The sequence below is a fragment of the Papio anubis genome, chromosome 16, assembly GCF_008728515.1.
Source record: "Papio anubis isolate 15944 chromosome 16, Panubis1.0, whole genome shotgun sequence".
NCBI classification, from domain to species: Eukaryota; Metazoa; Chordata; class Mammalia; order Primates; family Cercopithecidae; genus Papio; species Papio anubis.
In genome coordinates, this window is record NC_044991.1 from 75,792,507 (window position 1) to 75,818,413 (window position 25,907).

General features: G+C 54.1%; 1 protein-coding gene across 5 annotated transcripts in view; it reads right to left on the reverse strand.

Moving 5' to 3' along the window:
* Positions 1–5,781: 5,781 nt before the first annotated feature.
* The window catches only part of PREX1 (phosphatidylinositol-3,4,5-trisphosphate dependent Rac exchange factor 1), a 203,428-nt gene continuing 183,302 nt past the window's right edge, over positions 5,782–25,907 (reverse strand). For 2 of the 5 annotated variants that reach the window (XM_031656828.1, XM_031656830.1), the window contains 13 exons: positions 24,258–24,340; positions 24,019–24,109; positions 21,562–21,690; positions 19,581–19,622; positions 18,333–18,553; positions 16,542–16,641; positions 14,007–14,150; positions 13,788–13,902; positions 12,237–12,303; positions 10,954–11,126; positions 9,384–9,486; positions 9,061–9,128; positions 5,782–7,456 (listed from right to left, as the gene is read on the reverse strand). In XM_031656828.1, coding sequence (XP_031512688.1) covers positions 7,414–7,456; positions 9,061–9,128; positions 9,384–9,486; positions 10,954–11,126; positions 12,237–12,303; positions 13,788–13,902; positions 14,007–14,150; positions 16,542–16,641; positions 18,333–18,553; positions 19,581–19,622; positions 21,562–21,690; positions 24,019–24,109; positions 24,258–24,340 — 1,379 coding nt within the window. In that variant the 3' untranslated portion in view covers positions 5,782–7,413. Of the gene's footprint in view, positions 7,457–9,060; positions 9,129–9,383; positions 9,487–10,953; positions 11,127–12,236; positions 12,304–13,787; positions 13,903–14,006; positions 14,151–16,185; positions 16,244–16,541; positions 16,642–18,332; positions 18,554–19,580; positions 19,623–21,561; positions 21,691–24,018; positions 24,110–24,257; positions 24,341–25,907 lie in introns of those variants that run through there. The other 3 variants (XM_031656831.1, XM_031656829.1, XM_031656832.1) reach the window with 3 other exon arrangements.

Here is a 25,907-nt window from a genome sequence, read left to right on the forward strand (position 1 = left end):
CTGCTTGCCGCAGCCACTTGCTCATTCAATGATTCTTCCCACCGAAGGCAACAAGTACTGATAGAGCACCGACGCAAATATCAGGAACTTCAAGACGTGATGAGGTTCCGATCGCTAAATTCTACGGAGAATGAGAACCTCAACAAATGCTGATTGAGCAACACACTAACACGCCCAGTGCAGCACCTGGCACACAGCAGGTGCTCACGGCACACAGTAGGTGCTCCCAGCACACAGCAGGGGCTCACCACACACAGCAGGTGTCACCACACACAGCAGATGTCAGCACACAACAGCAGGTGTTCCTGTACACAGTAGGTGCTCCCACACACAGCAGGTGCTCCCAGCACACGATAGGTGCTCCCGGCACACAGCAGGTGTTCACCACACACAGCAGCTGCTCCCATACAGAGCAGGTGCTCCCGGAACATGGCAGGTGCTCACCACACAGGCAGGTGTTCAGGGCACACGGCAGGTGCTCACAGCTCATGGCTGGCATTCTGGGCACACTGAAGGTGCTCACGGCACAGCTGCTGCAACAGGCGTGCTGTTCCAGACACGCAGTGGGTGCAACCCAGAACCAGGGCGGCTGTCAGCATTGAGGTCACCAGTCCCCTTCCAGTGCCTGTAGCCTCCATGTCTACAGGGAAGACTGGGGACCCGGGGACCCAGGAGGCTGCCCTGTCATGACAGGGCCCTTCTCACTGTATTCTGATACTGGGGGCAGTCACTAATAAACGAGATGGGCACAAACCCTTGCCCTGACGGAGCCTCACTGGTACTGCAGGGTAAAGACAATGGACAAGAAACAGATGAGGCACCCTTCCGGGCAGTGGGAAATGCTACAAAGAAAAAGTAAAATCATTCCTGGAGCTTATGGAAACGAAAACTCTTTTTTTAATGTAAAAATGTTTAAAGAAAAGTAAAATAGAGTAAGGGAGAGAGAGGGTAACAGGAATAGATGAGTGACATGGTGACATTGAGTAGACCCAAGTAAAATGAGCGAGCAAGGCAAGAAGCCGTATGGGGGAAGAGTGTTGCGGGAACAGCACGTGCAAAGGTCCTGGGGTAGCTCCTGTGGCAAGAAGGCAACAAAGCACCTTTCTGCTTTCCCACTGGAGCCTGTGGTCCTTTCTCTGGACCTCTTCCACCCCTCTCCTCTCCTGCTCCCACTTCTTCCAGGTTCTGGGACTGAAGCCAGATTCTCCCATGGGGCCTCAGGGCAAAGGGTCCCCATGATCCTGGGGCTGCTCTATGTCCCACCTGCCAAGTGTCACGTTGCTACTTCAGACCTGGAACTGCATCTGCGGCTGGTATTCCTGAGCTGCTTGACTGCCAGCTGTGTGACCCTGAGTAAGTCACTTCTACTATCTGAGCCCATTTCCTCCTCTGTAAGGAGGCGCCTTTAGCACCGACCTTGAGGGGTTTGCGAGAGGATTGCATGAGACGGTGCCTGCAAGCCACCGGCAAAGGGCCCAGAAGACGCTAGGGGTTCAGTGCATGTGATTCTGAACACCGCTGCTGGTCTTGAAGGACATCAGGGAGAGGGCCAGGCTGGCAAGAGGACAAGAAGTCCCTGTGGAGGAATTCAGTTGCATGCCCTCATTGTAAGTGGGGAAACTGAGGTGCGTGGAGGGGCAAGGAACCTCCCCGAGGTCACACAACATATCAGGAGATGCTAATTTGGGCCCTGCATCCCTCTCCTGACCACTCCTGCCCCACTCCGACCCTCCAGGGGACACCACCAGTGCCCAGAGGGAGGCAGCTTCAGGCCTGGCTTTCGGCCTCCCTTGTCGGCAAACCCTGAGCTCCAGGCTTACAGTGGGAGCCTCCCAGGAGGCCCTCAAGGCTGGGTCGGGACGGCCTGGCCCACAGCGCCACCTAGTGGCCGTCGCTTCCACACGGGTGCACCAGTGACAGGGTTTCTGGTCACAAGCTTCGTAAGCACCCCGCTTTACAGTATATAAGGGCCTTTCACATCCTTCTCCTTCAAGTAGAAGACAGAACGGAAAAAAGAAAAAAGAGAAGAGAAAGCCCCCAAAAAGGAAAGAATTGAAAAATCGAGTCACGCTCACAGACACGTTATGGGACAAAGACAAATACTAAGAGAAAAAAACTGAGAGAGAAAGAAAATGAGGGGGATGAAAGTAAGAGAGAGAGAAATAAAGAAAAGTTTGTAAAAAGAGAGAGAGAAAAAAAGAGAAAATATTCGTGGCAAGCCCAGTCCAGTCCAGGAGAGGGATAGGGCCAGTGCCCATTGTCCAGGTTCCAGGCCCCGCCTCCAGGCTGGCTCTGTCCCTCGGGAGGCAGCCTTCGGTCCGAGGGCTGGAGCCCCGGGAAACGCAGCCTCTGGGCACCGCGCGGTCCCCAGCACCACCTGCTGGACAGACAGGGCACTACACTTATCCCGGGAAGTTACACTTTGGGGCCCTGGAGGAGACTCCTGGTACCCCGGCAAGGCAGCCAGGTGGGCGTAAACTCTTCATTTCTCAAAGAAGGAAGCTGAGGCTCCCAGAAAGGCAGAGACAATCTCAGATATGGCCACTCAGCAAGTATCAGGTGTTGACAGATTCAGGAGCAGGCAAGGGTGTCTGACTTCAAAGGTCCTAGTCCAGCTCCCCATGAATGAACCCAGGTGGCAGACACAGAGGTTAGAGGGGCCCGCTGGGACACACAGGGGTGCGGCTTGCACCCACCCGCTGTGATCACTGTGCTGACCCTGCTTTCTTCTATTAATATTTAGCCGTGATTCACCACTGCCTGGCCCTGGGCTAGAGGATGGGAGGGGTGTGGTTCCTGCTCTTACTGGTGGGGAAGGAGGACAAGAAATACATCAACAGTTACATTTAGATAAAATCATAAAGCGGCCAACACACCCCATCGTACCTTCCACTTCTTGGGTGGCCTCTGATGCAATCCACACCAAGGGGCCATCTCTGGGTCAGCACCATTTGACAGATGAAGAAACTGAGGCTCAGAGGAATTCAGGCACCTGGGCCCTGCCCTCATCCTGGAGGAGTGGGGAAGGAGAGCCTCCGAGAGACTCCAGTGCATGGCTCCGCCTGCCCCTTCACTCTCCGTTTTTCGGCACAGTGACTCCAGGTCACCAGGTCCTCCCCTAGTTGACATCGCCATGGCAACTCCAGAGCTGAGGATCTGAAGGTCAGGTCGGAGTGAGCAGGCCGGATAAATGAGTGCTCGGGGCCACATGGGCTCCAGGGAACTGGAGAGCTGGTACCGTCCTCAAGAAGACAGCCCAGCTCCAGCTGACATGTAGCCAGGTGGGAATGTGGACCAGAGTGACTAGAGTTTCTGGTTTTTTCTTTAATCTTTTTTTGTTTTTTTTTTGGGACGGAGTCTCGCTGTGTCCCCCAGGCTGGAATGCAGTGGCGCGATCACGGCTCACTGCAAGCTCCACCTCCCAGGTTCACGCCATTCTCCTGCCTCAGCTTCCGGAGCTGCTGGGACTACAGGCGCCCGCCACCATGCCCGGTTAATTTGTGTTTTTAGTAGAGACGGGGTTTCACTGTGTTCACCAGGATGGTCTCCATCTCCTGACCTCGTGATCCACCCACCTCGGCCTCCCAAAGTGCTGGGATTACAGGCGTGCACCACCGTGCCCGGCCTCTTTAACCTTTTTTTTTTTTTTTCAGAGGCAGGACCACACTACATTGCCCAGGCCAGAGTGCAGTGGCTATTCACAGGTGTGATCAGAGCAGGACAGTTTGAAATCCTGGTCTCAAGCGATCCTCCCACCTCTGCCTCCAAGTAGCTGGGAGCACGGGGTACACGCCACCACCCCAGCTCAGAGCTTCTGATTTTTGAAACAAACTAAAAATCAGAATTCGGAGATGAAATTTGCTGGTTCATAAATATAATTCAAAACTATTTTTAAAAACACCTTATCAGGAAGGAAGGAAAAACAAAAATCCACATCTGGTTCCAAGTTTCAGCCCGGAACCATCAGTTTGAAACCTCTTGTCTCCTGCAGAAATGTCCCCTTGCTCTGAGAAGCCCTTCATGCTAAGTTTTGTACTTGGACAAACACATCCCAGAGAGGGAGCTGGTCCCGGCTCTCCCTCCCAACTCTGTAGGCGCAGCTCTGAGCCTGTGAAGTATGCAACTTGAAGGCCACAGAGAGCCGGCTGGAAACCCAAGCTGCCTCTGCCTACGGCTGCCAGGAGAATGTATGTTCCCTCCGCTGGCCCTCAGGGTGGAGGAGAGGCTGCAATTGATGCTTCCTAGAAACGTGTCAGCCTGAAGAAAGACATCAAATCCTCCCTGTTGACCTCAAATATAGATTGAGGTAACAGGTCTTCCCTCGGAGTGATTTTCCCTGGATCCAAACACTGGCCTCAGATAATTCTAAATCATCAATCCATGACTGCCTGAAACCCCACCAGGAGTTTTGCTCTTGCCTGTTAGTACTGAGTCCTTCGAAGCCTGTAACAGAGATGCGAGGATCTCTCTCTGGGAGGGATCCAATCTGGGCCTTCAGAGAATGGAATCTGGGACAGGTTAGTTTGGAAGGAAAAGAGACTGAAAGAGAAGGAGCTCGAGTGTGAAATGGCAGGGCTGGGTGCAGCACCATGGTTCAGGGGAGTCCCAAGGGTGGCCATGACCCAAAGGAAACTGCCGATTTCAGCATTTTCCAACGTGTTGGAAATCGGGGAAAGATGGAATAAAGAAGAGGCGTAGGCGACATACTGAAACCTGGTCTCTGTAACAAATGTTAAAAATTAGCCAGGCATGGTGGCGTGTGCCTGTAGTCCCAGCTACTTGGTAGGCAGCATACTGAAACCTGGTCTCTATAAAAAATTTAAAAAATTAGCCAGGCTTGGTGGCATGTGTCTGTAGTCCCATCTACCTGGGATGCTGAGGTGGGGGATCAGTGGAGCCCTGGAGATCGAAGCTGAAGTGAGTCATGATTGCGCCACTGCACTCTAGCCTAGGTGACAGAGCAAGACCCTGTCTCAAAAAAAAAAAAAAAAAGGGGCGATAAGGAGGGGAAGAAGAAGGGAGGTGGGCACAGGGCAGGCACAGCAGAACAGGTCTGCAGGCCAGGGAATGAGGTTTCTCTGGCTGGGCAAACAAACCCAGGCAGCTTCATGAAGATCACCTGGGCCCAGGCAGGTGGAGAACCTGCCGACAGCCTGGGATGCAACCACCAGGCCCAGGTGTGCACGCAGACTCTCTGTTCTCATTGGTGCATTTCGCGTCTGTTCACTCGGCCTGTTCGTGGCCAGCGTTAAGTTCTGGCTGACTGGCGGCCTGGCATAACCATGATGGGATTTTCAATTCCACTCCTGTTTGAATCCAACGGGCCTTGCAGGTTGGAGCGAGAAGGATTCTATGGCACCCCTTGGACCCACGCTGTCCCCTCAGCGTAAGCCAACCAGGAGGGGTGCGGAATTCCTGGGAAAATAGTTTTTCCTACCTTCACGATGAAATGAGAGCTCAGAATCCAGGGGGAGAAAAAAAGCTGAAATATCAGATAAGGCCTGTTATTTTCCTGTATACCTGGGTCGCAGGCAATCTGTGCAACCTCGGGTAGTCCTCAGCAATCACCCCACAAGAGAAGCTGTGTCGCCCCATTATCAAGGAGGAAACTGAGGCACAGAGTGAAAACATCACTGACTTCAGGGTCGCTGGTTCAAGGTCCCTGAGACAGAGATCAGCACTGTGCTCCGTGAGGCTTTCAAAGCACGAGCTCATCCCCCATTGACCCTGGACGCACCCGCACCATGCCACCCACCACAGATGAAGCAGATCACAGCCTCGTTCTTTGTATTATAAACTGACTTTTAATAATAATAAAAAATCTATCATGAATTTAACAAGAAGAATCTGTACATTTTAAAGTAAACCAGTGCACAATGCGCTGGCCCTGGGCCCTCCCCCGTTTCCCGCAGCGGGGCCAAAGCTGGTCCTCCTTTGTCTCTGATGCAAGTACAGTGACAAGGTCACTGCCTGCCGTCCTGTATGCTGCAGCAAGAGGGGGAAGCGTGCCCTGGAGGGCAGGAGGCTCAGATGCCGATGCTGAGGGCTTCAGGCTCCCCGGCCTGAGGGCAGCAGGGAGCCCCCATCTAATCTCGCCACCTGCCAGGGGTGACAGGTGTCCCCTCCCTTCCTCCCCAGCTGTGACCTTTCCCTGAAGGCATATGGAAGCTGGGGGAACAAACTGCCAAGGGGGCCCCATGTGGGTCCCTCCTCCCCAGTGGGCAGGGTGGCTTCTTGCGCTCTGGCTGGTGATGTCCCAATCACCCTGCTCTGAGAAGTTAACATCAAGAAAATAAATCACAGAAGCCACTGCCCGGTGTTTCCCAGCGGCCCTCTACCTGTATGACATGGCACCTCAGGTGGGGCTCAGTCCCCTCCAGCTCCAGCCCTGGCTGGCCACCTCTCAGGCCCTTGTAGCCAGTCACTCAAAGAGAGCGAGTTCTAACACCGGGAAACCGCTGGAGAATGGAGGGTAGGGGAAGGAATCACAGTCCATACCTAAAAACAACACCTTACAACCCTAATATTAACAAACAGGAAACACTGACGTTTTTAAATTTTTCAATAATTTAGTTTTTCTTTTTTGCTCTTTTTTTAGTAGAGGTGGGAACAGTTATCAATACTACCTTCTCTTGGTCCCCTGTTAAGACAATATACTTTTCTTTGAAATTTAAAATGTCAAATATATAATCACACAGCTTTAGAAAAAACAAATCTTGACAACACCAACAACAAAAAAATCCCAAAATAAACCAGAGATTTCACACCATATAAATAAAGTCAGAGCAAATCTGGTGCCCAGGGCTGGTGGCCCCAGTTCCAGGGGCGGTGATGTCCAGAGCTGGTGTGGTTCTCGGGGATCCTCTGGTAACAGGCGTGATGGAGGCCCCGTCTCTCCTTTCCCGACAGAGCCAAGTCTTTTCCGAGTCCACCAAGCAGGTTAGTACAGGGTTAGGGTGCACCTGGAAGCTAAGATGAGGAGGAGGAGACACGTGTGGTCACCTGGAATGTGGACTGTGAAGGAAACCGGGGTTGCAAAAGTGCAGGCGGAACCATCCCGAGGGAGCCGGGGGGCCCATGTGGCCTCCATGACGTTCCCTTGGGTTCTGGGGACACAGGAGCAGAAGCCCAGGCACCAGCTGCTCCCATCAGCTCCATGGGTCTCCAGCACCCCTCCAACTTCCGGCAGGCGTGTGGAGAATGGGCCGGCCCAGGGCCAATCAGCCAGCTCGTCGTCACAGAGAGGGTGGCCAGGCTTGTCCTGGAAGGAGCCGGTGGAGGACGCTGGGCAGGTCCCGGAACGGGCAGCCACGGAAGCCTTGGGCCATCTCTGGAGAAGGCCGGCGCTGCCCTACTGTGTCCTCCCAAGTCCCAGCTCCAGAGGCCGCGGCCCAGCGTGGGGCATTTGGGCGTTCAGAGGTCCCCGTCCACCGGCGGCTGGCAGAGGCGGTAGAGGCTGGGGATGGAGGCAAAGAGAATGAGGAGAGGCCAGGGCGGGCCAGGACCTATTTGTATTATTTCCATTTTTACTTGGATGTGTAATTCATGCCCAGAAACACAAACTCACAGGTGTATGAAAGATGCAGAGGAAAATATCTATATCGCCCACGCCTTCTGCCGGCTGCCAGGTCCCTCCCCACAGGCAGTCTCTGCCCACTCAGAGACTGGCATTTACAAATGAAGACGTGTCTACATGTGCACCTGTGCGTTCAGCTACGTGGGGGTGGGGCGCACATTCCATACTACTGGGGGCCAGCTGGCCACAGCACTCTACCCCTTACGCTGTTTCACTTCATCTATCCTGGGAACCTCTGTATGCAGAGATGCTTCTGGAGCCGGGGGACCAGACAGGAGGCTGCGTGGTGTCCAGGCAAGCAGACCGCAATGCTGCACATGTGGTCTCATGTGGTCTGATGTGGTCAGAGTTCGGGCTCCAGGCCCGGACTGCCTGGGTTCAGAATCCCAGCTTTGCCATTTACTAGCTGTGTGACGTTGGACAAGATACTTAACCTCTCTGTGCCTCAGCATCCCCACTTGCCAAGTGGGGATGACAGCCGGACTTGGCTCACAGGGCGGCTGTTTGGATTAATGAGTCTACAGAGGGGAAGCGATTGGACAGTGCCTGGCACAGAGCAAAGGCCGTGAAGGTATTGAAAGGGATCACGTGCCACTCGTGAGACATAAACAAGGTGTGTGTGGAGCCCCCAGCGCCACAGCAGCAGGTGTTGCCGGCACTCTGTAGTTACGTAAGACTTTGCTGCTGGGGAAAGCTGCCTGAAGGGTCCACGGAACTGTGGACTATTTTTACAACTTCTTGGGAGTCACATTATTTCAAAACAAGAGTTATTTAAAACTGTGGGCAGATGACGACAGCAAACTAGGGCTGTGGAGACAGAGAGAGGATCAGACGGAAACGACTTCATGATCCTAAAGGGCCTGCACGTGGCACCCAGAGGAAGCCTGAAAATCACATGGAGAGAGCAGGATGGGAGGACAGGAGGAAACAGCACCCCCAGTGCCAAAGACGGCAGGAACAGAGAGCATCCCTGCAAATCAGGCACCGCAGGCCCGGGCCCAGGCTGCTGTTCAGTTCGCATTTCTGTAAATGACTAAAAGGTTAGCTTAGGTTGGATCAGCTAAAATCACAGCATTCTTAATTCTGCCCCAGGTTAAAGCAAGCTGCTCAGGGGTCAGGGACTCAGGGGAGGGGGCACAGGGTGGGGGGCACAGGGCATAGGACACAGGGTAGAGGGCATGGGGCGGGGCTCAGGGCTGACGGGGCATGGGGCTGAGGGCACAGTGGCAGTGAGGTGGGAGGATGGCACAGAGCCACCGCCCATGGCACACCTGGGGGCCTTGCTCATCTTCCCGGTGGAAGCAGGAGCTCCTTCAGGAGGTGACGAAGTTGTGTCTATTGCTCCTCAAAGAGGTTCCCCATAAATGAGAGGGGAAGCCCCATCTGAGCATTAGGGGTTGGGCCAGGAACATGATGCCAAACCCAGGTCCGGGTCCTGGCCAGCTGGGAGGGGACATGAAGGGGCAGACGAGGCAGCCACTCACCGCGGAGCACCCTGGGGCATCTGGTCCTTGACTCGCAGGTTTTTGGCCAGGATCTCCACCCTCGGGCCCTGGAAGAAGGAACCATCAGGCCGGGGCCTCTGCAGGTTCAGGGCACGTGAGGAAGCACACTGCGGGGTGGGGCTGGGGCCCAGAAGCCCACGGACCCAGAAGCTAAAATCCTTGCTCCCCTCCAGATTCAGAGAAGGCTCAGGTCTGGGGCTGGTGGCTACAGTCCCAAGATAGCCCGTCATCCCACCCTGGCTGCAAGCATGCCACGCCCTCAGTCCAGGGTGCTGGGGGACCCTGTGGCCAAGTGGTCTCACCTGCTTCCGCATGATGTCCGTGGCCTGCATGATGCACTTGGGCAGCAGCCCATGGCTCCGTGCCAAGATGGCCGCCTGCTCCAGGGACACGCTCAGGGTGCTCCTGCAGTGGGGGAAGGAGGACAGCAGGGGAGGGGGGGACAGTGGTGGGGGGAGGACAGCGGGAGTCAGAGGACAGTGGGGGAGAGCTGGGGCAACTTCCCGTCCCTCCAAGGCCTCCCAGACCCAGTCCTGACCATCACAGCAGCACCTCCTCCTGCTGTCCCTCCCCGCTTGCTCCTCCTCCTCCAGGCAGCGGCCACCCTCACTCGCAGGTGCTCTGGTGCTTCCCCGTCTACAAAAGCCCTGTTGAGTTCCCTGTGACTCTCCCAGTGCCTCGCTCAGAGGAGAACTTTGTAAATATCTGCTGAGTGAATGGGGGACTCCCTGGAAGCCTCACGGCTTGCCAGCTCAGTGGGGTTCGAGATGGACACATTGATTCCCACCTCTCTGGGTTTCTCAACAGTTCTAGAAAGTGGATTCTATAGCAAGACCTCTGGGATTCCAATCCGATCCCTCCATGTAACTCCTCCATGACCCTGGGTAGATAAGTTAACTTCAGTTTCCCTATAAGATAACTATGAAATAGGGAGCACGGCAGTGCACAGAGGACCCTGGCCCAGCTGGAGGGGCTGTCCTGGGAACCACAGGAAGCTGAGCAGCATCCTGACCTTCACCCACTAGAGGCCAGGAGCTCCTCCCTCCTCCAAGTTGTGACAACCAAAACTGTGTCCAGAGGTTGCCAAATGTTCCCCGGGGGTAAAACGGCTTCTAGGTGAGATCCCCTAAAATAGGCCCTGCTACCACACTGGTAGAGAAAGATGGGAAGGAGTTAATCTGCATGGAACATCAACGACCTAGGAGGCAGGGAGCACTGGCCCCAAGAAACAGTTATTCAGCAAATGTTTCTTGAGCATCTGCCTCAGGCCAGGCACTGCTCTAGGCCCTGGGGAACAGCAGAGAACAAAAGGGGCCCCTGCCCTCCCAGATCCGGCCCTGCCCTGAGGGAACAAGGGAGGAAAAGAATACACCAATGAAGGGTGCTGTCTGCAGGGGGTGCGGGCTGCAGAGGAAGAGAGGGTTGGGAGGGCACTGAGTGGGGAGCGGCACAGTTTGTAACGGGAGGTCAGGAAGGGCTCTGGAGAAGGTGACCTCTTCCTCCCTGGGATGAGCAGTGGGGACAAAGGATGGAGGTAGGAGGTAGGGGAGCCTCCAGTCAGGCCATTGCTATTGTTAATATTGAACAAGGCTTCCAGCGGGACCACAGGGCACAGCTGTCATGCACATTCACCACGGCGTTAGAGCAGCAGGTGGCTCCACGGCCCTGCTAGGACCACCTGCTGCTGCCATCCCATTTCACAGACAGACAAACTGAGATGCAGACAGAGCCAAGGCCTTGTCGGGGCTCCACAGGCAATGGCAGAACCAGGAGTGGAACCCAGCCTTCCTGCCTCCTTGCCACAGGCCCCCAAACTGACCAGAAGCTGGGCCAGCCCCTCCCCACACCCTGACTCAGCGGGCAGCAGCTCACCTCTGCATGCCCGTGCCACACATGACCATCTGGCAGGCCCCCAGGCGGTAGCAGAGCTCCGAGGAGATGGGGATGAGGCCGGCGCCCACGCTCCCAGCGGCACCAGGCTTCGGGTGGACAAAGGACTTCATGAGGCGGCAGAGCTCGTCCAGGGCATTGATGGGGCGGATGAGCTGTGGGGGGCACCACACAGGCCCGGGGAGTTGGAGGAGGTCCCCATAGCCCCTCAGCCCCCACCCGGCCCTCCTCCCCCACCGTCTCCTTCTAATCCAGCTGTTCCTGCAGCTGCCTTCCAGCTCCCCCTCTGGGGATGACAATGCAATTCGATCTTCTATAACCTCTGCTCAAGAGCCCTCTGTGGCTCCCCACTGCGCTGCAAGCTGGCAGTCCGCGCTCACCATCTATTTCAGGCCTCGCCTTCCCACTCACTCTCTTCAGCTGCCCAGGTGTGTCCCCAGCAAAACCTGAAGAAAGTGTCCTCTCCCAGCCCGTCAAGACCAACACAAGTGCCCCTCTCCAGGAGGAGCCTTCCCTTCTGCCCCAGCATTCCCTGACCCCCACGTGCAAGTGGTGGTTCACTAATGAGCTGTGCTGTGGGGACATGTGGGGACGTTCCGCCAGCCAGAGTGTTAAGTCCCAAATGGCTGTGCCCACCCTCCTCCCAGAGCCCCCAGCTCACAGCCCCAAGGCAGCACCCCAAAATCATCAGCACATTCAAGGCCTGCCCGAACCTAGAAAACCACGAGGCCAAAAGACATACGCTGAGGGTCAGAGGCAAGGAGCCCAAAGAGCCGAACTATCAAGGCCCCTCAGAGGGAGCTGCTCCGGGCTTGGGCCAACAGGGACATACGGCAACATGGTCCCCAACAGCCAGATCTTCCCATTCCTCCAGCAAAGCTGGAAGCCTCCGTTTTATGGGAAATCTTTTGATTTCTAAAGGTTGACAGCAAATTTGAAACACACAAAACGAAAAGAATGCCATACAGGTTACACCTGTCATGAGGTCCAGGCTCCAGCCTCAGAGAAATGCTGTGGTTAATAAAGGAGACTGGAGTGGTACAGATGGGCGGGTGCCAGCGAAAATAAATCATCCCAGGAAGTCGGGGAATGACGAGGAAGCTATCGCGGAAGACTTCCTGGAGGAGGAGAGACTGCAGGGTCTCAAGGGCTTCTGGGCTAGAATCTGCTGGGGCACAAGCCTGGGCCTGTCGGCTGAGTCCTGACTCCTGAGCACCCCACCCTGCCCAAGCTCCCTGCAGCGGAAGGAGGGCAGGTGGACATACCTGGTCTATCTTTACCGCCGTGGTGCTGGCATCCGTGGGCAGATTAGACCGCTCCAGGTAAAATGCCCTGTGAGAGAAAGACAGGGATGAGGCGGGGGCCACCACACCCACCATCGTCCTGCCCCTAACCGGGTCCCAACTCCTGCAGCCACTGTGACTCCGCCCTCTGCCGACCCTCAGAAGGAGATCCCTGAGAGCACCTGTAGGCTTTGCTCACCCACAGGCACCTGTTCCCACAACAGCTGGGGGGAAAGAGGGGCCTCCCAGGCACTCCTCCAATGCCACCCCTCCCTGCCTGCCCGTCCACAGCAGCCCCCAGCCCTCTGCTCCTCAGGCCCTGGTCCTGCTTTTTCTCTCTTCTGAGCATCTCTCACCACTTGGCGCCTCATGGCTCTGGGCTTACTGGTTTATCGTTCGTTTCCCCCTCCAGACCAGGGGTCAGCGAACTTCTTCTGTGAAGAGCCCAACGGTAAATATTTTAGGCTTTGTGAACAAGAGAGTCTCGATCGCAGCCGCTCAACTCTGCCATTGCAGCACGAAAGCAGCCACTGAAGATGCGAAAATGAGGGAATGCAGCTGTGTGCTAATAAAACTTGATTTACAAAACAGGGAGGCGAGGTGGGCCGGATTCCGATAGCCCTTGCTCTAGAGTATGAGCTCCAGGAAGAACAGGACTTTGTTTTGCTCACTGCAGATTCCCAAACAAGCACCCAGAACAGGGCCCGGCCCACAGGAGGCCTCAACATGGGCTGAATGAAGTGATGAATAAAGCACCACACAGGCAGGACTCAGAATATTCCACAGATGGCGCAGAACAGACTGGTGACAGCCCTGATCAATCCAAGCAGATGCCAGTTTTCAGTAACTGGGCTGGATGCATTCTCTGAGCAAACGAGTGAAGCCTCATTTTCCCACTTCCAAATGATGAAGCCCAGACCCGTACTCGCCTCCCTGGGCTCTTAATTCTCGGCCTGCCTCTGTCACAGAGGGAGGTGGTGTGACACACACAGGAAGGGCCATGGGGGAGGGTGGCAGGAGTGGGAGCTGCAGAACTTAGAAGCTGCCTCCCAGAACCAGTTCCTTCCTCCTGGTGCCACCTGGTCCCTGCTCTCACCCCTTCTCCCTTGGGGTTCTCTTCTAAGCAGCCAAGACCCTGCAAGCTGCACCCATTACTCACAGGCCCGAGAGTCCCAAGGTCCCCTGTCCTAGCTCCCACCCTCTGCAGAATGAAGCCGGCTCCTCTCAGTAGGAAGGACCCCCTTTGGAACCAAACAGACCCCAGTTCAAAGCTCCGCCACTGCCTGGCTGTGTGGCCTTGGGCAAGTGTGTACGCTTTCTTGGCCTCCCTCGCCTCCTCTGTGAAGTGGGATCCACAGCCTGTTGCCATGAGAATCTCATGCAGGCCAAGAGTCCTGTCACACAGTAGGCGCTCAAGAAAGGGTGTGTGGCCCGCTGCCCATGCTAGGGGTCCGTCTGGCACCTCCATGCTAATGCCCACTCCACGTGGAGGTTTCCTGACTCTTGCTCCCAACAGGGACCCCAGGCAGGTACCTGAGTTTGCGGTAATACTGCTGAACTTTCTCCAGGGACTGCGCGTTGATCTCCTGCTGCAAATCCTCCGCGGCCTGGCTGCCTGGAGAAGGCAGCCCCTCCACGTTCTCCAGCGCTGGGAGGGAAGATGTGGCGGGTAGGCAGGCGGTTGGGAGCTGGTGTGCTTAGTGGCCTTGGCCCAGCCCCTGTGGTCCTCCCTGCCCCAGGCCTGAAGCTCACCTTTCGTGAATAGCGCCGTGTGCAGCCTCAGGCTGGCCCCACCCTCCAGGCGGGAGGGCAGCTTGGAGAAGTGGTAGCTGTCGAGGTAGAAGATGACCTTCAGCGCCTGCCGGCTGCCCTCAATGTGGTAGAAGACATTGGTGTCTGCGGGAGGACACGGGGCAGGGTGACTCACCACCGAGGCCCAGGCCAGGGGAAGCCCTGGCACACCTCTCCAGAACAGCTGGCACCTCTCTGCCCTCAGGTCCAGGGGGACACCCTGGGACCTCCCTGTAATCCCGACTCTACAGGAGTAGCCTCAGACCTCCCTGCCCTCCTGCCCTCTAGGGACAGCCTCCAACAGCCCTTCCCTCTCACTCTCCAAAGAACTGCAGCTGACACCTCCCTTTTGCCTGCTTCATCAGCTCCTAGTTCCGCTGCTTAATTCTTGAACCTGATGTGGACTCTGCCTAGCTAGGGGGTCCACAGCATTTGGGGTCACAGCTTCCCCAGTGCTCCTTGTACCCTCACACGGTAGCCCAGGGCCCCTGCCTGGGAAAAGCTGCCCTCAAACGGGCATGCATCTGATTCACAGCCAGAAGGAAGCGCTTAGGGCAGGGAGGGCAAAATATGGCACCCAGACCCCATTCTGCACCCATGGCAGACATCACTCATCGATCAAAGCTCTGCCCGAGCCAATCTCAGCCTGGAGACTGGCTGCCAATCAATTCCAATTGCTACTCAAAGAGAACCTGCCCTTCCTCTAGACTCTAGTCCATGCATTTTCAGCAGGACAGACACTGTCCCCAAGGAGGTGAAAACACTTCCCTCTTTTAATGTATAATGAGCACCAGATGCACAGATAAACAGACATAAGATATATCCATTATAATTAAAATTTCATGGGGGTGCAGCAACTAGGAAAAATTGACTAAAAAGGTTTTTTATGAAATTAAATGAAATTTAATGAAATGAAAAAATTGAGAAACACTAATCCAGTGCCTGGTTCCTGATTAAACCCACACGCCTCAGAAGCCCCTGGAGGGCTTTCAGCATACAGGCCTCTGGGCTCCCCCTCCAGAGTTTCTGAGGCCATAGTTCCGGTTGCAGCAGACAATCTGCCTTTCTATCAAGCCCCCAGGTACTGCTGGTCCAGGGGCCATGCTCGGAGAACCCCTGCTCTCAGAAGCAAGTCCAGCAGTTCCCAGCCCTGGCTGCACATCCAGGCTATCCAGCACCCAGGCCCTGCCCCACAAACCGATCAGAATCACTAGCACCCAGGGCACCGGGATCGTTGCAAAGCTCCGCCAATGATTCCAGAGTGCAAGCAGGGCTGACATGCACTGGGCTAGACGATGAGCTCCAGGAGGGCAAGAATGACGACCGTGTTACATGGTCCCAAATGCAGCCTGACACATACGATGTGCTCATAATTATGGACATGTAAATGGATGGATGGATGATAGTTAGTTGGATGGATAGATGTTTGTTTGGATGGATCGATGGATGAATAGATGCATGGATGGATGGATGCATGGATGGATGATGATTGGATGGATGGATGGATGTTTGGATGGATCAATAGATGAATGGATGCATGGATAGATGCATGGATGGATGGATGGAGGGATGAATGGATGGAATGGATGGATGCATGGATGGATGCATGGATGCACGGATGGACGGATGGATGCATGGATGCGTGGATGGACGGATGGATGCATGAACGCATGGATGGATGGATGCATGGATGGATGCATGGATGGATGGATGCATGGATGGATGGATTCATGGATGGATGCATGGATGGATGGATGCATGAATGGATGGATTCATGGATGGATGGATAGATGCATGGATGCATGGATGCATGGACGGATGGATGGATGGATGGATGGTTGGATGGATGCATGGGTGGATGGACTGATGCATGCATGCATGGATGGACGGATGGACGGGTGGATGGATGGACAGTTGGATGGATGCATGGATGGACGGATGGATGCATGGATGGATGGATAAATAAATGGGTGGGCACGTGGAAGGATGAGTGGAAAATACTAACAGACAGAAAGAAAGGAAAGAAAGAGAAAGGGGAGAAAAGGCAGAGGAAGGAGAGGAGAGGACAAGAGCAAGGGAGGAAGGGAGGATGGAACTTAATTACTATACTTAGTTAAGCCCTTTAAAAATCTTAACAAATCTTCACATCTCTAGGGAAGAATTTTATTCAGAATTGAGCAGTAGTGTCATTCTAGGAGCTGTTGGAGATAGCTGGGTTCATACAAAAAGAAACCCCTCTTTGTCCATGTGTGCCCCAAAGTTCAGCTCTCACACTCATGTTGGAGGCATGAGATTTGACAGCACTGAGTACTGAGCTCACCTTGGGCAGCTGGCCCCGAGGCAGGGGAAGGACACTGTGACCCCAGAGAGCTGTCCCTTCCACCCCAGGCGTGACCCCAGAGCTGTCCCTTCCACCCCAGGTGCGACCCCAGAGAGCTGTCCCTTCCACCCCAGGACCCCAACTCTCACAGTGGAGGGGTGGCAGAAATCACTCACTGGCCACATAGTTCTCATCCAGCTGCTTAAAGGAGAAGGTGACATTGTCCAGCTCTGACAGGGTCACCCAGATGTCCTCCAGCATGGTCCGTTCCTCCTTCTGCAGGAAGAAGACAGTGCGGAGGAGTCTCAGATGCCAGTCCTGCCCCAGGGTTTCCTACCAAGATGCTGAATTCAACTCTAGTTGGCACTCCAGACTGTGGGCCCCCTGGGTGCCAGGTCCTGAGCGGGACTCTCCAGAGTGGATGTGAAATCATGGTGTGCTCTGTGGCTTGTCCTGCACCTTCAAGGGTCACAGAACCCACCTCTGCCTTCATTCGCTGAGTGCTCCTAGGAAAGTCACTGCCTCTCCTGCCTGGACCACCAACCAGGCTTCTAAACTTAACCTTCTCAAACCTAACACACTCACATAAAAATCCCCAATTCCTTCCTCAACCTCCCCCAGTCAGTCCCATGTCAGCAAATAGCAGCAGCATTCACTCAGTCATCCAAGATCCAAACCTGTGACTTCTCAGTTTCTCTCCTGCTCACCCTGGGCCTGGTCCATCACCAAGTCTGATGGGTCAACACTAAAACATCCTCCAGACCCACCCACCTCCCTCCAGCTTCCCGGCCACCACCTGGGTTCAAGGGTCCACCGTCTCTCACCAAGATGACACCAGGTTTCCCTTTTGCCACTCTCTGCTCACAAACAATACATCCTACATGTCCTGTTTTGAAAACTTAACCCAAAGTATATCACTCGCCCAGCTCAAAGCCTCTGAACAGCTCCTCTGCTTCCAGAATAAAGTCTTAGGCCCTACAGATCAGGTCCCCCCATCTGCCCAGTCCCCTGCCGCTCCCCTCTGGCCACACTGGCCGCTCTTTGGGGCCTTGGTACATGCTGGTCCCTCTGCCCCGCACAATCCTCCTCACACTGTCTGCCTGGCTGGCTGAGGTCTCAGCTCAAGCATCACCGCCTTACACAGCCTGTCTCTGAAACCACCTAATCTAGGGAACAGCACCCGCAAAGCTTCCTGCAGAGCTTCCCTTCTCTCCACCTCCCTTCCCTCCTCCGTCCTTTCTTCTTCTCAAGCTGCTTCCCCCAACTAGAAAGTCAGCTTCAGGCCCCCAGGGCCAGTGCAGGGCCTACTACATCATAGTGTTTGGAGAATGAAGGAACTGGGCCCAGCTTCCCCATGTGAGAAGAGGAAGGGGAGGGCTGAGTGTTCCTTGCTACCTCCCTGGGCCCCAGCTTGTGCATTCTGGGAATCAAGTGACAGCCAATCTCCCACCAGGCAGGCACCTTGTGCAGCAGCAGCCGGCAGAGGACGCTCCAAGGCTAGGCCTCCCCACTAGCCAGTGGCAGGGGCTCCAGGAGCCAACCTCAGAGGCACTGGTGACTCTCGGGGCCCTGGCTGGATGTGCAGGAGCATCTCTGGCTTCCACCACACCACTCCCACCTCAGGCCCTCAGTTGTCACAACCAAAAATGTCTCCAGACATTGCCAAGTGTCCCCTAGTGGTGAAACCGCCCTGGGCTGACACCTGCTCATATGTAGCATGGATTCTATTATCTGTATGTGCCCCCTGCCCTCCCACTGTGAGAGAAGATCCCTAGGCACAGGGACTCTGTTTTGTTCACTGCTGCACCTTCAGTGCCCATAAAACAGCACACAGGTGCTCAACAAATCGCTGCTGCGGGAGTGACGAGATCTGGGGGAGCCTGAGTGAGTGGGCAGGCGCTCCCTCGCCCCGGCCTGGGCGGGCACCAGCAGGTGGGCCAGCGGGGCCGCCCTGCCGCCCCACTCACCACTGCGGCCGGCGAGAGCAGGGACTGGCAGTGCAGCAGGACGCCCGTGGCCGCCACCTGCTCCAGCCACTTGCGGCTGGCGTCGCGGCTGCTCTCCTCGTACTCGCCATTGTTGTTGTAGCGGTAGCCCAGGGCCGCCAGCAGCTGCTCGGAGAAGGTGCACACGGCGGCCACCAGGGCCTGGCAGAAGATCGCGTCTCTGCGCAGCTGCAGCTCTGTGTCTGGGGGCAGAGGGCAGGGGGCCTCACTGGAGGGGTGCTCCCGCGCCACCAGGAGGCCCACCCCCCAAAGCCCTGGGTCCAGGACCCCTCATGGAACCCCCAGCAAAGGGCGAACAATAGGTCCGAAATTACTTTTTGGTGGACATCCCAGTCACCAAAAGCCAATTCCACAAAAATCAATTCTCCAAAACGCAAGCCCATTGGCCAAAACTGTTCTCTCAGTGACTCATCTGCCTGCTTTGAAAACCAACCAACCAAAGAAACACCTTGTGATTTTCCTAAGGGTTTCCCAAGACCCTCACCCTCAGCCATTTCTCCTCTCATTACGGGCTTCCTTGGCCTTGGCCAGTAGAATGCCAATGGTGCCAAGCTCTTCTGCCAAGCTCCACGTGTTCAGAAATGCAATTTAGCATTTTCTCTACATTGGAGAACTATGCTCTCTTCCTCCCCCCAGCTCTGCCCTTGCCCCTGTCCTCGGCCTTGCCATGGTTTGAGGAACTGGCCAGTTTCAAGCAATTGCTCTCTCAGCGTCCCAATCTTCTGGAAAGAATTATTTCCCTGGCCGGCTTCTGGCCAGTGAGTTTTCAGTGACCAAATCTGACCCAGATCCTACAGTAGCACCCCCTTGGCTGAGAATTTCTGGAAAGAAGAGAGGGATAGAGAAGGTCTCCAAGATTCTCCACTACCTCCTCCCGCTTCCTCTTCCCCTCTTTCTGCTGGGTGGAAGCCCCCAGGCTGGGACTGAAGGCTCTACTGGCACAGGCCCCCCTAACATTGTCCTCTATCCCAGGGCCCTGTCAACATCCACCCAGGCCTGGGCAGTACCACAGGACAGGACTCCTGGCTCCAGTGCCCTGAGGCTTGTCCCTTGGACACACGAGGAAGAAGCAAGTTTCAAGTAGATCTTGGAGGGGCTCCAGGCCAAAGCATTGCCTCCCCGAGTCCAGGCCCTGATGGCATGGATGGTCAGCTTTGGGCGGTGGAAGAGGCCGGGCATGTGCCCCACACACACCTTTAATGCCCTCACCTGTGCACTTCAGCAAGGCCAGGAGCAGCTGGTTCTTCCCATCTGGAAGGAGAAGGGAGAGAGAAACGGGGACAGGCTGGGACGGGGCAGCAAGAGGTGAGGGCAGGACCCAGCCCCTCCCCATGGCACCTTCCAAGGTGCTCTGACCTTTCACAGCAAAGCCCTGGCACCCAAGGCTGTGCTCAAGGAGGTTTTATTGATTGTTAGGTGAACTCCAGGAACCCCTGACCTCAGGCAGTGGAACCCCAACCATAAGGCCCATCTGTACATGCAAGCTGCAGACACAGGCGGAACCAGCCCCTTTAACCCTGGGCCACCGTCCCTGCCCCACAGCTTGTTCACATAAGTATGGGCACACTCACATGTACAACCTAGGTACACACGTATCCAGACATACACATCAACACACAACCAAGTGCATGCCACACACAGAGACACATATACTCATACACAGATTCATATATGTACATACAGGCACACATGCACCCACACAAGCACACACAGCAGACACCCAAGTGCACACCACACACATGCACTCATATGCAGACTCACATACATATGTACACACACAGGTACACATGCATCCACACAGACACACAAACAACAGACACACAAGTACACACATAAGACACAGACACACGCTCCTAATAGCCTCACATACATATTCTCATCCTACATGGGTACGGTCTGTCCTGCAAAAGAAAGTTCATTTCTTCCAGGCCGAACATCCTGGTCTCTTTTCTTCCAAAGATGCTCCTTGACCCAGAAAGGGCTTAGAAAGATGTGGAAGGGCTTTGGATTTGGTTTCTTGGGGTGCCTTCTTCCCAGGGAGGACTGCAGGACTCAGGGCTGGGCAGGGTAAGAATGAGAGCAGGTGCGCTGGTGCATGCTTGTCAGGACTCACCATGCCAGGCACCAGGCCAGGACTCACCACGCCAGGCAGCCAGGGCACTGAGCACATGACCTGTGCTGACTCACTTAATCCTCCTGACCACACAGGAGGGAGGTGGCGCTGTGGGCACATTTGACACAGGAAAGAGCTAAGGCCAGAGGCTTCAAAGAACTCGCCATGATCGCACAGCCAGTAAGTGGGTGAGCTGGGATTCAAGCCCTAGTGGTCTGGACCCAGAGTCGATGTTCTTCACCAGTTACACTTTTGGAGAACAGGACAGATCAGAAGCAGCAGAGACTCCAACTCAGAGGCTGCTGTTTCCCGGGGGAACAGCCCAGAGTCCTCTAATCTCCCACTGTCCTGGTCAAACATATCCCTCGTCCGCATCCTTCTAACCCAGGAGTCTCAGACACAAAAGCCAGCAAGGGCCAGGCAGGTGACAGAAGATGCGTGGAGCAGACGCCAAGCCACAGGGAGCGGTGCAGACTGGGGTGCACTAGAAAGCACCTTGGCCCCACGTACAGAGAGCGGCCGCCACTCCTCTCCACCAAGGTAGGATGGCAGACTGGGCCTGGAATCACCAGATCTTCTGGTTATTCAAGAGTAGCCGGAAATCCAAGTTTTTATGTGAGAACCTCTGTCAAGCTGGCAGCAGAGTCACAGTTTTTGCTGCTGCAGCATCGAAACCTATCTGTGGGCCTGAATCTGGTCAGCGGGCTGCCAGCCTATGTCCCTCATACCCTGATAATAACAGGAACACACACATCCACTGTTTTGGAAGCTGAGAAAGACCAGGTTCAGCCTTTTCAGCCTCCAAAATCAGGGCTTTGTTTAGTTTGGTTTTGTGTCTGCTTTTTGTTTTGGTAGAGATAGAGTCTATGTTGCCCAGGCTGGTCTCAAACTCCTGGGCTCAAGTCATGTCCTGCCCAGGGCAGGACACTCAGCTGACAGAGGGCATCACTTCTCTTGTCCTCTCCCTGGGCATGGAGAAACAGGGGTCGCAGAGCTGGATCCATTCTTGATTCTCTCGTTCCACATCAAAGGCCACGGCTCCCTCCCCACCATGATGCACCCTCCCTGCCCACCGACCTTCCACATATCTCTGAATGTTGTCCACCAGGGTCTTGATGGAGTTGGGGAGGTTCCAGGGGTCCTCCTGGATGCTGATCTGGATCAGGCTCCGGCCACGGATTGTACACTCTTCTTTCTGTTTAAACTCTGGGGCAGGAAAGTGGCATGAGGGCCAGGGAAGGGACGGAGGTAGCTTTGGAGAATGGTGGCACAAAGGCCTATGTCCCATCACAGATCCCAGAGCTCATAATCCTAGATCAAGGGAGCTGGCAGGACTCCTGGACATTATCTGGTCCACAGAGGGTAAGTGTGCTACTATGTCATGGTATCACACCCATGGCAGACATCACTCATCAATCTCAGCATTCCTTCCTGCTCTCTGAGACCAGGACTCCCCACAGCTACCTCCAATCCAGTGCAGACCTCACAAATCAATCATGGCTTTCCTTTCATCTAAACCTGGATGTTGTAGCCACAGAAGGATTCTCAGGAACTACCTCCTCACAGCCACAACCAGTTGAGATGGCACATGAGTTCTAACCCTTTCCCTACACAGAGGAGGAAGCCCACATATAGAGTGGGAAAGTGACAAGCCTTAAGTCACACAACTGGGCAGTGATAGCGCTGGGACTTGCCTCTGGCCCCACCATTCAGACACCAGGAAGACAAAGGCCCCTGCAAAAGACAAAGGCCTCTTTCCTCCTGCAAGGTCCAGGGCAGGACACTCAGTTTCTGAGATATTTGTGAGTTTGCTGTTTCTGCTTTCTGAGGTCCATCCCTGAAAGCTGATCCTGAGACAGCAGAACGTGCAACTGAGCTGGGGAGCCCCAAGTCCTCACCACTTCCCACCCTTTCTTGGTGGCAAGAAAGGGTGCCCATCTGCATTTCTATCTCCTACAATCTCACTGGGAGCTCCTTGAGGTCAGGGCAGTATCAAATTCATCTCAGGGTCTCCAGTGCCCAGTACAAGGCCTGGCACAAGCTGGTTCTCAGAAATTATTTACTGGATGTACAGAAGCATGAATAGACAGGCGGATGGGTGAATGGATGGGTAGAACAGTGAAAGAGTGGGCACATGGATGGAAGGAGGGAAGGATGGATGGATGGATGGACAGACAAGCGGATGGATGGATGGATGGATGGATGGATGGATGGATGGATGGATGGATAGGTGGGTGGATGAATGGGTGGGTGGGTGGATGGTTGGATGGGTGGGTGGGTGGGTGGATGGATGGATAGATGGTGAGTGAGTAGCTGGGTGGATGGTGGATGGATGGATGGATGGATCAATGGGTGGATGGGTGGATGAGTGGGTGAATGAATGGATGGATGGCTAGATGATAAATGGATGAGTGGATGGATGGGTGGGTGGGTGGAGGGATGGATGGATGGATGGATGGATGGATGGATGGATGGATGGATGGATGGATCGATAGTGGGAGGGTAGATGGCTGGATGTATCGATAGTATGTTGGGTGGATGAGTAGGGTGGGTAGGTGGGTAAATGGGAGGAAAGGTAGATGGGAGAACATAAGAAATTTCAATCCTTTTCTCTCAATCATTTCAAGAAGAAAGTCTCAATTTGGTGCTGGTAAGCCCTTAACACTTCTTTAATTCACAAATCCCTCTCTTAAATGAAGAACAAGGAGCCCTTGGCAGGCAACAGTGCCTAACTGCAGTATAATGATATTTTGTTGCTGTTGTTCACATTTAATTTATCATTATGGTTTATCACAAATTTTTGGCATATTATACTGGCTTTTCATATATAGGGAGTTCAACAAGGTCCTTTCAAAATTAAGAGCGATACTTTTTGAAAAGTGATGTCAATAATAAGAAAAAAATGAGTATGGTTTAAAAGACATGAAGGAAGACTGGGCACAGTGGCTCATGCCTGGAATCCCAGCACTTTGGGAGGTAAAGGCAGGAGGATCACTTGATACCAGGAGTTCAAAACCAGCCTTGGCTACATGGCAAAACCATGCCTCTACAAAAAAGAAATAAATAAATAAAATAAAATAATAAAAAATAAAAAAATTAGCCAGGAGAAGTGGCGTGCACCTGTAGTCCCAGCTACTTAGGATAGGAGGCTGAGTTGTGAGGAAAACTTGAGCCTGGGAGGTCAACACTGCAGTGAGCTGTGATCACACTATTGCACTCCAGCCTGAGTGACAGAGTGAGACCCTTTCTCCAAAAAACAAGACAGAAAGGAAGGGAACGGAATGGAAAGGAAAGGAAAGGAAAGAAAACCAAAAGAAAAAGGAAAAGAACCATTCTTGGCTCAGAGTCTACAAAAACAGGCCACGGGCTGGATGTGCCCCAAGGGCTAAAATCACTGTCCCCTGGATGATCCCCACAGTCGTTCCACAGTAGAGGGGCAGAGCTGAGCATGAGCCCAGGCATCCCCTGCCCCGCCCCCGTCTAACACCCTTCCCCATCGCAGGCTGTCTCCTTGGATGCTGGCTATCCCCTCACCTTGTAAGCTGTGGTTCATGGGGAAATGCTTGGTTTCTTCAAAAGCCCGGCTCATGACTGGTCCCTTGAGGAGAGCATTGATGGAGTCCACCTGGGTGGCAAGAAGCCCCGGGTTGGTTTGGGCCCCACGGCCCTACACATTGCAGATGTCTGGGACCCATAGCCCCTGGGTCACAGGCCCTCCCCAGGTGTGACAGGAGGAACCCAAAGTTGCACCAGGAGTGGGGCAAAGTTCCTACCTGGTTAAAGAGGTGCTCCAGGCAGCCATGAAGCTTGTCCTGCTTGTCAGATGGGATTCGCATGTCACAGGGCAGCTCATCTCCTTGGCGGGAGGTAGAAGTAACAGCCATCAGTCATTCCTGCCCCACCTCACACCATCCCCAGCACTTTCCCAAGAAGGGGATACAGCTACAGAACTCCAAACCCACAGGGGATCTGGAGTCTAAAGACCAGGTCCTGGCTGTGAACCACAGGGAAAATCGCCTGACCTCTCTGAGCCTCAGTTTCTTCATCTGCAAAATGGACAACAGGCACTAACTAATGCATGACAAGATTGTAAAGCACTGCTTTTTGTAAAGCACTGATTGTAAAGCACTATTTCCATTCTGCAAATGAGGGACTGAGGAACAGACAGAAGGAACTGGATGCCGTGTGTCCTGATTCCTTGCCCAGTTGGTTCAGTTACATCAGCTGTCACACCCAACTCCTTCCTAGAGGCTCCTGGGGCCAGTTTGTGTAGCTGACTGTCTTAGGTGATGAAATACGTATCTAAAAGTTCAGCAATGTCTTCCATTGTACTTGAGCTTCTTTTTCTTCTGTTCATTGAAGTATAATTAAAATTAAATTGTTATGCACAGACTATCTCTGAAAGGACACGCAAGACTGTAGTGACAGTGGGAACAGCAGTGACAGCCTGAGAACCAAGGGTTTTGGGGGAGACTTGTCACCGTGCACCCTCTGGGGCCTTCTGAATTATGCACCATGTGGATACACAACCCAACTTGCAAAATGAACTGCTTTGAAGTCTGAAGTAAACAAGACTAAAATAAAAAATGATTTCAGGCTTTCAATAACGCCTTTAATCCCAGCAATTTGGGAGGCTGGGGCAGGTGGATCACAAGGTCAAGAGATCGAGACCATCCTGGCCAACATGGTGAAACCCCATCTCTACTAAAAATATAAAAATTATCTGAATGTGGTGGCAGGCGCCTGCAGTCCCAGTTACTCAGGAGGCTGAGGCAGGAGAATCGCTTGAACCCGGGAGGCGGAGGTTGCAGAGAGCTGAGATTGTGCCACTGCACTCCAGCCTGGCGACAGAGTGAGACTCTGTCTCAAAAAAATAAAAATTAAAAAAAAAGTTTTAAGTACAGTATGATCTAATTTATAAAATATTGTCTATGTCTGTCTGTCCATCCATCCACCCACCTGTTCATCCGTGCATTCACAGGCCCCACCAATGAGCTCCAAATGCTGGCGAGGGTCATTTCCAGGGGAGATGATGAGACTCTCATTCATTTTTATGGACTTCTTTTTGTTGTTTCTTTGTTTGCTTGTTTGATGGAGTCTCACTCTGCCACCCAGGCTGGAGTGCAGTGGCGCGATCTCAGCCCACTGCAACCTCCCTCTCCCAGGTTCAAGTGATTCTCCTGCCTCAGCCTCCCGGGTAGCTGGCGTTACAGGCGTGCACCAACATACCCAGTTAATTTTTGTATTTTTAGTGGAGACAGGGTTTCACCATGTTGGCCAGGCTGGTCTCAAACTCCTGACCTCAAATGATCCACCAGCCTCGGCCTCCCAAAGCGCTGGGATTACAGGCGTGAGCCACCACGCCCGGGCTTAGATACTTCTTTGAACTGCTCCGTGTCGTTTGGATTTTTGGTTTGCACACG